Source organism: Vitis riparia, chromosome 10 (assembly GCF_004353265.1).
Source record: "Vitis riparia cultivar Riparia Gloire de Montpellier isolate 1030 chromosome 10, EGFV_Vit.rip_1.0, whole genome shotgun sequence".
Taxonomy (NCBI): domain Eukaryota; kingdom Viridiplantae; phylum Streptophyta; class Magnoliopsida; order Vitales; family Vitaceae; genus Vitis; species Vitis riparia.
Genome location: NC_048440.1, coordinates 19032936 through 19046826, shown reverse-complemented (window position 1 = coordinate 19046826; position 13891 = coordinate 19032936). Strand labels below are relative to the sequence as shown.

Here is a 13891-nt window from a genome sequence, read left to right as displayed (position 1 = left end):
GGATCTTCTCCTCGTTTGGCTGAACCCTTATACATGTTTGAATTCAATGAAAGGTTGTTAGATCTTTGGTATAGACTTGCAAAAATCAATGCTTTCTTGGACAAAAAACAATTACATGACATGCCACTGGATTCAGAATTTCATCCCTCTTGAAATGGAATAAAAATTTCCCTAAATTTTTGGATGAAGTTCCAAAATTTGAATGACCAACAGGTTATATTTCCCTCGGAAGAAATAGAAGTTTCTTCCCTGGAATGCCGACTATTATTTACGGTAATAGTTCAACGGTCAACGTTGTATGAAACATGTCAACTCTCCCTATCAAAAGGTCCATGCAGTCCCTTCTCTATATAATGTTGGGAATTTCTTGAAGCCATTTTCTTGGTCTTGAACTATCTCATTTGCTTTTTCTTTTCCTGTGGCATTTCCAAAAGAACATCAGTTGATCATATTATGATATGCAGCGCATGTCAATATTGTACTTTCTGTTCTTCCTTAAGGTGTTTGATTTTCGTAGTCTGTTGCAGTTGTAAAATTTAATGATAAAGTAATACTCCTCATTCTGTTCTACCAAAACATGAGAATATGACCATTTAACAGAGGAGAATTTGAGAAATGATGTTGATCTTATCAAAGATTTTGGGGTGCCAAAGACTAATACAGAGCCCAGTAGGCTTGCTCTCAAGGAACTGGCACAAGAATGCGATTCAAGTGGCATGGGAGAACCCTCAAATTGGATGGACTAAAATAAACTTTGATGGATCCTGCAAATGTAGCACAGGAAGAGCAAGCATTGGAGGAGTCATTAGGGACCATAATGCAGAATTCTTACTCAGTTATGCTGAATCCATAGGACACACCACTAGCACCATTGCTGAAATGGCTGCACTTCGAAGAGGCCTTGAAATAGTACTGGAGAATGGTTGGAGCCAAGTATGGCTTGAAGGAGATTTGCAGTCTTTAGGTGAAATTATCATGCAAGGAAGGCTTGATAGATCTGCAGAAGCTCAAAAACAGGTTAGTCATATAAAGTTGCTTATGCCAGAGCTTGATAATTTCTTGATCACTCATATCTATAGGAAAGGTAATATAGCCCATACATTTGCTCAAATGGATCATCAATTGAAGCATCCTCAAATTTGGAGGTGCATTCCCAATGACAGTCCACACAATATTCTGCGTGAAAAGGCAGAGACTAAGATCATAATCCAAAAAAGATAGACTGGATTTGGGGTAAGGTCATTTTTCTGATACTTGATTGTTGTATCAAGTGTTCATAGAAATGAGCGCGGAGTTGCAAATACAATGGAGTTGGGAATGAGTCAATTGAAAATCACTCATATAAATAACATTGATGCAGATGCAACTGCAGGTTTGCTCTAGGCATAAGTTCCATCTGTTATCACATATGATTTCTAGTAAAAAGGAGACATTTGAACTTCCTCCATGTTGGCTGCTATAATTCATTAATTTAGTCATCCATGAATGTTAATGTTTTATGTTGTGAAGACTTTTGGAAACAATCATGGAAAAAAAAAAAGTAAATATAAACAAATTATTTTATCTATAAAATTGTTTTATTTATTTTTTTTGTGATGAAAAATAGGGAGCGGAAAATCTTCCATGAATATATGAAAAAAAAAAATTGAAACCCAAATTTCAGTTTACACAAGTTGAAGCAAGTGTAATACTAATATTTTTTATATTATTATTATTATTTTCTTAGTACCCATTACATCATTTGCTTTCCTTCCATGTTTTACAAAGTTATAGCCAAACATAGGTAAAATCCAAGAAAATATGCAATGGATGTGATTTCTGGTCACAGTCAATGGATTAGTGAATTTAGTGATCAGGAAAAAAAAAAAAAAAAAGGGTAAAAGAACTTGTGTTTTGCATTCAAATGTGATGTAAAATAGAATGAAATACTTTTCTTCCTAGGGGCAAATTAAGATTTCCTTAACGAGGACATGGGTTGAAGAAAAGGAAAGTGACAAATTTTAAAAAGAAAAGGGCATCATTCGAAGTTTAGGCAAGTTAGTTTTGAGATATGACCCATTAAATTATTAGGCACCTGACAACTTCTAAGACACATGAAAAGTCACAGCCTACCACACAGAAAAGAATGATGGTTGAAGCGTTAGGAGGTGTAGTACATATGTTCATTCAGTACAATGAACAGTACATATGTACTAAATCATCTTTGCAGTTTGCCCAGCAGCAGCCATAATTGGGCTTTGTAAAATGGCAGTACATTTGAATACAAGTCCCTGTACTTCACTTCAACAGCCTACTCTACCATATAAACATATATATATATATATATATATATTTAACTAGTGATGCACCGATATGGGTGGATCTGAGCAACTGAAGCAAAAACATTGGAGACACCTAGATAGAAGAAAACATCATTGAGTGCAGCGTTGATGAAACTGAAGTATTCCATTTTTCAGCTTCTTTGAAGTCCGGCAAGATGGGTTCTGGTTGATTCCATTGGCGCTGCACTCAATCATGTCTTTTTTTGGCTATTCTGGTACAATCCTGTCATCAGCACAATATCAAGTATAAACAGGACAACTTCTCTCTGTTGCTGCATCTGTTTTCTTTCCATAATATGTTTCCTTCATTCCTTCCTTCCTTCCTTTCATTATGAAATCATAATTTTGTTTTCCAAATCATATATTGATCACCATTGTGGCATGCAGGGCAGAGATCCATCTGCAGACCTCTTCCATAACTTTCATCCATCATTGTAAGGATCATCATCCCATCATTAACTGCAGAGTGAAGCTTTAAACCATCACGTTAATTAAGGAAACGGGCCCATGCAGGCTGGCATAATGGACTCACCTTATATATGTATCACATTCATGGACTCACCTTCCATATGTATCGCATTAGTTCATTTTCCCAAAAAAAAGGAGAAAAAGGCTGCCTCTCAATCTTCTCAAAGAAAAAGAAAAGAAGGCATATGCATTTGCCACTTGCGACATGCCGAAGTATTCGGCCGAAATTGGACTCGGTTTGCTTTGAAAATTACGAATTGTGCCCCTCCCTTCATTCCATTTCTGCTTTCTCTGTTTCTCTTAATAAATACTTGTACCTCTCTAAACCCTCTACTCTCAAAGAGGGGAAAAGGGGGAAGTCTCTTTGGTTTCTTGTTTCTCATTTTGTTTTGTTGGATTTTTTTTTTTTTTTCCTGGTTGGTTTTCTCGAGAAAATATTATATTTTGGGGGTGAAGTTAATGGAGGAGGAGGAGGCTTTGCCGGACCATTTACGGTGTAAACGGACTGACGGGCGGCAATGGCGGTGCACCCGGCGAGTTATGGAGAATAAGAAGCTATGTGAACTTCATTATCTTCAGGGGCGTCATCGGCAGAACAAGGAGAAGGTGCCAGGCTCGCTCAAGCTGCAAAGAAAGAAACGGAACAAAACTGTGAACCAAGATTGCGAGTCTCGGAATCCTGAAATTAGGGCAAAAAGAGCCGCGAAATTGGCCAAGCCGATGAAGAGAAGAGGGTCTGTTAGGGTCTCGGAGGCGTTGGATAAGGCTCTGAAGAAGATGAAGTTGAAGAAAGGTGATTTGCAGTTGGAATTGATAAGAGTGTTCCTGCAGAGGCAGGTGGAGAGGCGAAAGATGCGTCGTTTGATTCAGAATATTGAGGGGGAGTTGGTGAGGGAATTGCCAAATGGACTAATGGCCATCTCTCAGGCTCCGTTGCAACATCATATCGACAATGCTGGTAGCCAAATCAAACTGGGTGTTGATTTGGGTTCGGATTCTGGTCCTCAAAGGTGCTTCCGGTCCAAGAACATTGAGCCGCTCCCAATTGGCTCATTGCAGGTGTTGTTCATTTTTCAGTTTCAACTTCCCTTGTGCATGTCTTATTACTTAGTTGCTTCCTGTTTGTTTAGGTTGTACCATATGGGCGAAATGTGAGAAATTTGAAGATTGTTAGGGGTAAGAAGTGCCATTTGTGTCGAAAACGAAAACGTCATTCTCAGAGTATGATCAAGTGTTCAAGTTGTCAAAAAGAGTACTTTTGCATGGATTGCACCAAACAAAGGTTTGTTTACTTCCTCTTAGTTTTTGTTTGATTGGCTGGGCATGTAAACTCTTATGAAGTTAAGGATTTTGTCTACTAGTGTGTCATAATCTATCTGCAAGTATTTGGTTTTGCTGATCACTATCTTCTTTCTTTTCTTTTATGCCATGCTAGCTTAATTTGGATCTTTATTATCCTCCTTTGAGAAGGCTGAAGCTAATTGTCTGAGCTAATCTATAGAATAGCGCAAAATTAGGATATATGATAAAAGACTAGTTGATTTATGCATATGAAAGCAAAAGCAGGTCAATTGAAGCAAATGAAGAAGTTAAATAGGAGCCATCATAATAGCACATAGTTGATTTTGATCATCAGCTTGAATATGAGTTTTCCAATTGATCCATGCTTTTCAAGAAACTTTTGCATCGAATGCAAAATCGAGTGGCCTATAGGTACATGTGGAATAAACTTCATTCTACTTAATCATGTTAAAATTTAAAAATTAGGTGATGAAGTAATCAGAGTAAATTATAAAAATAGATGAAACAGAATTAGAATAATATTAAGCATGTAACCATGCACAGACAGAGAGATGGTTCCCATGTGCCTTTCTGCTGAAAAAATCTGGAATTTTGGGTATCATATTGTACAATTGCATTACGTTTGCATGTGCTTTACCCGCTGGTGAATATTAAACACGATACAAGGTAACAATTCTGCTGCTCATAACTATTAGTTTGTTTCGGAATAGTCAATAGTTCAATTTATTCCTAATGAAATGAGTATCCTCATCCAATGCAATATCACATAGTAGCAAACTATGAACTATTATTCTGTCTGGACTCCAGAACTAATGCTTCCTGAAATCCAATTGTGTAAAATCTTTTTGGAGCAAATAGTAGACTTGCCTGAAGCCTAAGACTTGCCATAACCTTTTTGCTCGATAGTGAATATGAGGTTAAATTAATAATTGCCTGACTAGAAGGTGGGGTTAGAACAAGTAATAAACTTGCCTAAAATCTAAGACTTACCAGAACTTTTATTTTTCTTGATAGGTAAATTAGAGTTTAAATTAATAAGCTCTTGATTTAAAGGTATGGATGGGGGAACCTAGGTATGCAGGGAATATACATGGAGCACCCTTCGTGATGGGTAAATAAGAGTTTGAATTAATGAGCACTTGAGTAAAAAGTGGGGGGTAGGGAAACCTGGGTACCCAGGGAGTATACATGGAGCACCTAATAAAGATAAAAGAAAAATGAAATGAAAAGGAGATGGAAAAGAGAAGAGATGTTCATGCCATATGGCTCAAAACATAAATAAAATTAACTGAGGATGAGCTCTTTTTCCCTACAAGTAGGCTACACAAACAAAGATTCCATAAAAATATTTTTTCAATTGCATTGGCAACTGCTTGTAACTTTGACAATTCTTCTATTCTATTCTAGCCCATTAACACAAGGATCTTTGCACCAGTCATATGCAAACTCTTAATTCACTTAATCCCAAAAAAAGTGCCTTTACTGATCACATGTTTGCCCCTGGTCTTGTCATTATCCATAATTTTTATGGATTTTTTGAGGATTTCTGGAGATAATTAATGGAAAATTTTCTGGAGGTATGGAAATTTGAGCATTTGGCCATTTCTTGATGAACAGAATGGAGTGAAAAATTTGAGTGACATCAATATGGTCCATGCATTGCAGTTCTTGTTTGATTCTTTCTTATCCATAGTGCTTCATGTATCTTTTGCTTTCTTCCTAAAATAATTACCAATTGAGAAGTTATATTTTACATGTATCCTAGCTTCCTAGTTTAAGGATGTGTTTAGCACATAATGATTTATTTGGAAGCATAAAATAACTTTCATTCAAATGATTTCAGGTATTTTGATATACAAGATGTTAGGATGGCATGCCCAGTTTGTCGTGGAACTTGCAGCTGCAAGGCCTGCTTGATTAATCAATCTAAAGACGTTGAATGTAAGGTCTGACATCTGAGTTGCTGGCTGAACTGTGAAATAGGCATGCCCATTTCATCATTGGATGCTGACACTTCAATTTACATACAAACCTACTTTCAGGATTTTTTGAGGGATCAAAGTAGGGTTGAAAAAATTCTACAATTACATTATTTGATCTGTATGCTTCTTCCTGTACTGGAACAAATCAACCAAGACCAGAGAATTGAGCTGGAAATAGAGGCAAAAATCAGAGGTTGTGAATCTCCATGATAATTCTGCTTTTGATATTTTACATAATTATTCTGCTCATTGGTATTCTGCACATGAACTTTGGAGATTTTAGACTCATATTCATCATCCAAGGTGTTGTTTTCTGATATATTTTTTTATGTGCCACAGGAGAATTACCCTCTGAAGTTCTGATTCAGCAAGTGGAATTTGGCCACAATAAGCAAAGTATCTGGTATGTTCACTAGTGCCATACCATTTTAACATAATTAATGAAATTTTATTTAATTTTTATGTTCCCTGTATTTTGCATGATTCGACTTCTGGAGCAGCAATAACTGCAAAACTTCCATTGTGGATTTCCATAGAAGCTGCCCACATTGTTCGTATAATCTTTGCTTAACTTGTTGTTGGGAATTTTTCCGAGGGGTCTTTCCTGGTGATAATAAATCATATATTTCCAAATATTATAATAGATGGAAAGCTTATTTGTGTGATGACCAGCCACTACAAGAGATGAAGCAGCTTACTAGTGTTGGCAGTACACGTCTTGCTTCTTGCCCATCCTTCCACCAATGGAAAGCTTGCAATGATGATGGTAGTATATCTTGCCCGCCCACAGAATTTGGTGGTTGTGGTGATGGCCACCTTGATTTGAGATGTGTTTTCCCATCAAGTTGGACCAAACAACTAGAAATTAGTGCAGAAGAAATAGTTTGCAGTTATGAATTCCCAGAAATTTTAGATGTTTCTTCACCCTGCTCTCTCTGTATTGGAATGGATCATGAAATCAGAAAAATCAAAGAGTTGCAGGAAGCAGCTAATAGAGAAGATTCTAATGACAACTTTTTATATTACCCCACTGTACAGGACCTTCATGATGATAATCTTGAACACTTTCAGAAGCATTGGGGTAGAGGTCATCCTATAATAGTCCGTAATGTCCTTCGGGGTATGTCGGACTTGAGTTGGGATCCAATTGTTATGTTCTGCACTTACCTGGAAAGGAGCAGTGCCAAATCTGAGAATGACAAGAAAGCTGTTAAAGCTACCAGTTGCTTGGATTGGTGTGAGGTCAGTACTATCCATTAAGTCCCATATGTCAAACTGCAGTTTACTTTTTTTGTTAAACTGTCAGCTGATAATGTGGTCATCTTTTTATTTACTCTCTCTCTCTCTATTTATCTATCACAGTCTCTAAATGTGGTTTAGAGATTCCCTCAATTCAATATTGCTAATTTCTCTCTAATGTAGGACAGTAGAGAGAAACAAGTTCTGTATATAGATAGACAATTCTAACTCTAGTAGCAAATGGATTCTAATGATAACATAAGAAATTTTAACTCTGACAAAACTATAACCCTAGAATAAATAATGACATAAAAAATCTATCTATCCATCCATCCATCTATCTATCACATTCCGTTAATTCAATATTGTTGATCTCTCTCTCTCTCTCTCTCTCTCTCTCAAGCAGGATAGTAGAGAGACAAAAATATTACTGATCTATATATACATAGACAATTCTAACTCCAATAGGAAACTAATTTTAATAATACAAGAAATTTTAACTCTAAAAAAACTTTATCTATAAATAATATTAACCGTAAAATAACTATAACATGAAACATTATCACTTACTGCTAACAATAATATTTTATGTTAACAGTAAAGATAGCTTTATATATATATACCTATCAAAAAAAACTATCTTTATTGCTAACATAAAATATTATTATCTCCATCATTTCCCTTAGTTGAAAAGAATGCTATGCTATAGATAGTGCTCTAAAATATTAGGATGAAATTGACAAAATTCCTCACTAGTAATCCAAGTATCATGAAGACGATCTTTCCTTTAAAGAACGAAGCACAACCCTGGGATGAGGAAGTCACAAGTTGATCCACCAATACATTCACAATAATAGCTAAAGCCGATAAAGCAAAAGGAGCACAAGGCATAGGATTGGAGGATTGCTTTGCAAAAATAGAAAAAGGCCAAACTAGAGACTCAAATGCGCATTGATAAGTAAGTAAATGTGCCACATGAAAATTGGATTTATAGTCATATGTGATGGCAAATCAAGCAAATTGCATTAGACCCCAAGCCTTCTAATGATAGGGAATGGGCCACTCACATTTTGCCTTTTCATTTAGCACCCCACTTACCTTGTCTATAATTGGGGACAGGGCCTCTCGGCATATCTTTGTATATAGGTAGGATTGCTTAGGTTGTGGACTTCATAATGGATTCATCTCTTGTATTCATCATACTTGTGCTTATTTTCTTATTCTTTCATCCTTATACCATTTCTGATATCTATCACATCTATCTGAGTCATTAGTTGAGATCTTATCATCATAATGCCGTATTTTATATGGATCAGATTGATATCTTCATTTATATATTGGGAGTTGTCACCACACTACCTTAGGAACCTGTTAGATAATGTATAGTTATTTAGGTTATTTACTTTTCCTTTTCCTTTTCTTTCCTTACTGTATTGTGGGTCCCACTAGCATGTATATATATACCCAAGTCCAATGTGTATTCTTTACAGTTTTTCAATAACAATAATTAGGGATTCTCCCTTTTTCTCTCTCTTCACAGAACCTTTTATATATTATTATTCCATTGGTCCAGTGATATGTTGGATGTTGCAATTCATGCATTATTCAGATTGTTGATCATAAGAGAGAAGGTTTCAGTATAGTTGAGGCAGTGGGTATATGAGTGGATCCCTTAGCAAGGAAACAAGCATTTAATGTAACCATACCATCAGGGTTGTGCTTTATGGTAAAGACCTAGAGACAACCAACAATTGGAGCACCAACAGACTTAGGAACAAGATGTAAAGCATGCATTTCCTCTTCCATTGTTCTCTACTAGCCAAGATGAGAAAGAGCACCATCATAAGACTTAGGAAGAATAATAGAGAAGGAGATAGAAATCACTGTGAAAGAGGGGAACTAGTAATCGTAAGAGACACAATTGGAAATAAGATGTTTAGTGCAAGTGCTTGAAGGTTTATGAATAATAATGAGAAGTTAAAAAGCAAGTTTGCAAAAGAGGGAACAATAACAACCAATAGGGGGGCTTTCCATGAATAATTGGAGAATACTTTTTATCGAGCAAAAAAGCAACATTTTCTCAAAAAAAACTTTGGCATATTCATTTTAAGTACTAAAGCACAAGCAATAGGAAGAATAAGACCATTCTTTCTTTCAGTAGTTCCATTGTGCTGGGGTGTATCAACATGTGACATTTAGTAAAAAATACCCCTTGACTCAAGGAAGTATTGAAAACTTTTTCTCTACTAAGTAATGATGAGATATTATAAATATGCGCAAAAGAAAGAGTGCATCAAGTTATACAGGAAATATACAAAGAGTGCTGAAGAATTTTTAATAACTCATTAATATTTTCATAAAAAGAGTTAAAACCATTAAATGAGGGAAATCATTGGTAACTAAATGAAATAGTGACAAGACCAAATAAACCTACAATTCTAGTTGGACCCTGTATATGATAGTGGACTAATGGAAAAGAATGTGAATAGGACTCATTCAAATGAAGTTTAAAATTAGTCATATGATGTTTAATGGGCTTAAAAGTTTAATAATAAAGTGAATACAAAGGTAAAGTAGGAATTAGTAGATGGAGACTGGCAAAGAAACAGTGACCACAATGACAGTGACACTAGTATGTGGTGACTGTAGTATGGACAGTTGAGGACTTGTGCAATGACCAGAAGTAGAAGAGTCCATTCTTTTCAAATTCCCTTACTAATTGTTTTCTTTTTCTTGGAAACACACAATGTGAAGGATAAAATATGACTGCATAGTTCAAATGGGACAAGGTGGCACATGATAATAAATTGAAAGGGAGATTAGGGATGTATAAAACATATGGAAGTGTAAAATCAATTACTCTAACTGCTTCAATCCCATGAATAGGAAATTGAGAACCATTAGCAATAATAACAAAGGATGAAGATATAGGATGATAAAGATTGGAAAGAAGTGAAGAATTGCTAGTCATGTGATCCAATGCCCAGAATTGATTGTGGTTGAGAAATTATGCAAAGATTCAGCTGAGAGGTGAGAAGTCTAGATTAGGGGTGCGAGTGTAGAAAATAGGGCAAAGATTCAGCTCTTGGAGGAAAAAAATGTTCTCTTCTTGGGTCCAAATTTGAGAGAGAATTACACAAGCTAGAGTGCTCCATTAATTATGGGTCCTCTTCAGGTTCAGGAAAAAGGAGTGGATAAATTATTGGGGAGTCTCCAAGGTGTGTTGATGTTAATTAGAATCCTCTCTTGGAATGTCAGGGGAATAAATGATGAGGATAAGAGGAAGGTAGTGAAAGCCTGTTTAATATTGCAAAAGGCAGACCTAATTTGTTTGCAGGAGACAAAAATCCAGTTCATGTCAGATCTGGTAGTGAGTAGTCTAGGAACAGGAAAATTTTTGAAATGGGGAAGTGTGGACTCTGGAGGGCAGGCAGGGGGTATTTTAGTCTTTTGGATAGCAGAGTGTTGGAGCTTTTGGAGATGGAAACAGGGGAGTACTCTATCTTGTCTCGGTTCAAATATTGCGATGATAATTTCATTTGGGTGTTTTTTGGAGTATATGGGCCAGTCAGTAATGCTGAGAGAGAAGCTTTGTGGTCAGAACTTGGGGATATGTGGGGATTGTGGAATGATCACTGATGCATTGGTGGAGACTTTAATATGGTCAGATTGCCTAGGGAAAGGAGAAACTGTTTGAGAATGTCTATGGCAATGAGGCTTTTTTTGGAGGTAATTAATGAGCTGCAGTTGAGGGATTTGCCTCTCACAGGGGGCTCTTTCACTGGGTGTGGTGGTTTAAATAATAGGTCTTCTTCTAGGCTTGATTGTTTCTTAGTTTTAGAAGACTAGTAGAGTCATTTCAGCAGTCTCTTTATTGGATGGAGAAGGGATAAGAGGCAGAAAAACTCTTTGCTTTCAAAATATGTGACTGAAAGTTGAGGGGTTCAAAGACTTGGTTAGGAAGTGGTGGACAGGCTACAATTTTAGTGGATCTGTAGTCATATCCTTGCTAGTAAGTTAAAGGCACTAAAGTAGGATCTTAAAGTTTGGAATAGAGTGGTGATAGGGAATGTCTCCACAAATAAAAGCATCGCGCTTGGTCGGATTGGTTTTTGGGATGCCAAAGAAAGAGATTGTGGTCTTTCTTCTATGGAATCCAAGGCTAGAAGAAATGCAGTGGAGGATTTCAGCAAGTGGGCAAGCATGGAAGGGACCTCTTGGAGGCAAAAGTCAAGAGAATTGTGGTTGAAAGAAGATGATAAAAACTCAAAGTTGTTTCACAAGATGGTAATGCCTAGAGAAGAAGGAATTTCTTATCTTCTATTATAGTGGATGGTAGAAAGTTGACCAAAGAGGCTGAGATAAAAGAAAGGGTGGTTAACGCGTTTCAAAATATTTTGTCAGAGTCAGGGAATTGGAGACCAAACATTTTTGGGTTGTCTTTTTCCTCTTTGGATAATGATGAGGCAGGCCCCTTGAGGATGTTTTTTCTAAGGAAGAGATCCACACAGCTCTCTCTAGTTTGAAAAGGGATAAAGCCCTTAGACCAGATGAGTTCACTTTGGCTTTTTAGCAGTTTTGTTGAGACATAGTCAAGTATGAAGTAATGAGCTTTTTCGTAGAGTTTCATGAATTGAGCCACTTTGAGAGGAGTTTGAACTCCACCTATATCATACTCATACCTAAGAAAGGGGGAATAGATGATTTGAAGGAATTTCGCCCTATTAGTTTGGTAGTGAGTCTTTGCAAGCTCCTAGCTAAAGTTTTGGCAAACAAATTGAAAAGAGTGGTAGGAAAAGTGATATTGAATTCCCAATATGCCTTTGTTTAAGGTAGGCAAATATTAGATACAATTCTTATTGCAAATGAGGTCATAGACTCAAGACTAAAAGCTTAAAGGGTGGGATTATTTGCAAGAGGGATATCGAAAAGGCTTATGACCATGTGAATTGGGGTTTCTTGTTAGCAATCATGGAAGAAAGGAGGTTTGGTGCTAAGTGGGTTAATTGAATGAGGTGGTACATTTCTTTAGCTTGTTTTTCAATTTTGTTTAATAGTTCCCCAATAGGCTTTTTCCAAAGCTCTAAGGGCCTAAGACAAGGAGATCATCTTTCTCTTTTCCTCTTTATTCTGGCAATGGAGGCATTTTCTTGTATTTTAAAGAGGGATTCACAAGGAGGTTTTCTTGAGGGCTTCTTAGCTAGTAGGAAAGGAGGTGAGGGCATGGTAGTGTCTTATCCTTTATTTGCTGATGATACGTAGTTTTTTGTGACTCAAGCAAGGAGCATTTAGGGGTCTTGAGTTGGGTTTTCATGTGGTTTGAGGCAGTTTTCGGGTGAAAGATTAATCTAGATAAAAATGAGTTGATTCTAGTAGGGAGGTTCCTAATTTTGAGGATTTGGCTAGTGTGTTAGGGTGTAAAGTGGGCCCTTTCCCTTCTTGTTATTTGGGCCTCCCTTTAGGAGCCTCTTTTAAATCTCCTCATGTATGGAATGCAATGAAGGAGAGATTTCAAAAATAGCTCGCTCTCTGGAAGAGGCAATACTTATCTAAAGGAGGGAGATCGACTTTGATAAAGAGTACTCTTTCTCACCTCTCATTCTACTACATGTCTTTGTTTGTCATTCCTCTCGAGGTGAGCTTAAGGCTGGAAACGATTCAAAACGACTTTCTTTCGAGGGGAGGAGAGCTCCAAAGTAGGTCTCATTTGGTGAATTGGTATATTGTTTGCATGGAGAAAAAGGATGGGGGGGCTTAGGTATCAGAAATCTTTCTTCGTTGAATAAGGCCCTTTTTGGAAAATTGTGTTGGAGATTTGCTGCTGAGAATGAGCCTTTATGGAAATAGGTGATTGTAGGGAAATATGGAGAGGAAGAAGGAGGATGGTGTTTTGGTCCTTAAAAGGAAGGTTATGAAGTGGGTCTTTGGAAGGCCATCAAGAATGGGTGGATGGAATTTAGCAAAAGGGTGGCTTTTAGGGTATGGAATGGTAGAAAAGTGTGTTTCTGGAAGGATAGGTGGTGTGGAGATGATTCCTTGGAAGAGGCTTTTCCAAGCTTGTACTCATTAGCCTCTTCTAAAAATGCTTAGGTAGCACAGTTGCGGGAGCAGTTGAGGGAAATGGGTCATTAGAACCCTGTATTCACTAGACATAACAATGATTGGGAAATGAGGGAGGTGGAAGCTCTTTTCAAAAGGTTACACAAACATGTTCTTAGAAGGAACAATGTCCTTGTCATGACCTGGCGGGCTTTAAAGAAAGGCTTCTTTATATTTAAATCCTTTAACTCCTCCCTAGCTCTTTACAGCACTAAAGTGTTCCCTTCGTGCAAAGTTTGGAACCCTTGGTTACCGAAGAGAGTTGGCTTTTTTGCTTGGGAAGCTATTTGGAGGAGAATTCTAACTCTAAATCAACTAAAATAGAGAGGTTGGCTTACCAAGCAGGTGCGCTTTGTGTAAAGGGGAAGAGGAATCAACAAATCATTTATTTCTTCACTATCCCAAGGCAGCCATGATTTGGCAGCTTATTTTTGCTCTTTTTGGTGTTCAGTGGGTTATGCCCTCTTCAATCAAGGAAAC

At 37.0% G+C, this 13891-nt stretch overlaps 1 protein-coding gene across 5 annotated transcripts in view; it reads left to right on the top strand.

Annotated features, from left to right (window-relative positions):
- Window positions 1-2351: 2351 nt before the first annotated feature.
- The window catches only part of LOC117924153 (lysine-specific demethylase JMJ25), a 19919-nt gene continuing 8379 nt past the window's right edge, over window positions 2352-13891 (top strand). Inside the window, exons 1-8 of one of the 5 annotated variants that reach the window (XM_034842731.1) lie at window positions 2352-2565; window positions 2709-2755; window positions 2835-3848; window positions 3920-4071; window positions 5935-6037; window positions 6134-6266; window positions 6413-6476; window positions 6574-7315. In XM_034842731.1, coding sequence (XP_034698622.1) covers window positions 2844-3848; window positions 3920-4071; window positions 5935-6037; window positions 6134-6266; window positions 6413-6476; window positions 6574-7315 — 2199 coding nt within the window. In that variant the 5' untranslated portion in view covers window positions 2352-2565; window positions 2709-2755; window positions 2835-2843. Of the gene's footprint in view, window positions 3849-3919; window positions 4072-5934; window positions 6038-6133; window positions 6267-6412; window positions 6477-6573; window positions 7316-13891 lie in introns of all 5 variants that reach the window. The other 4 variants (XM_034842728.1, XM_034842727.1, XM_034842730.1 and 1 more) reach the window with 4 other exon arrangements.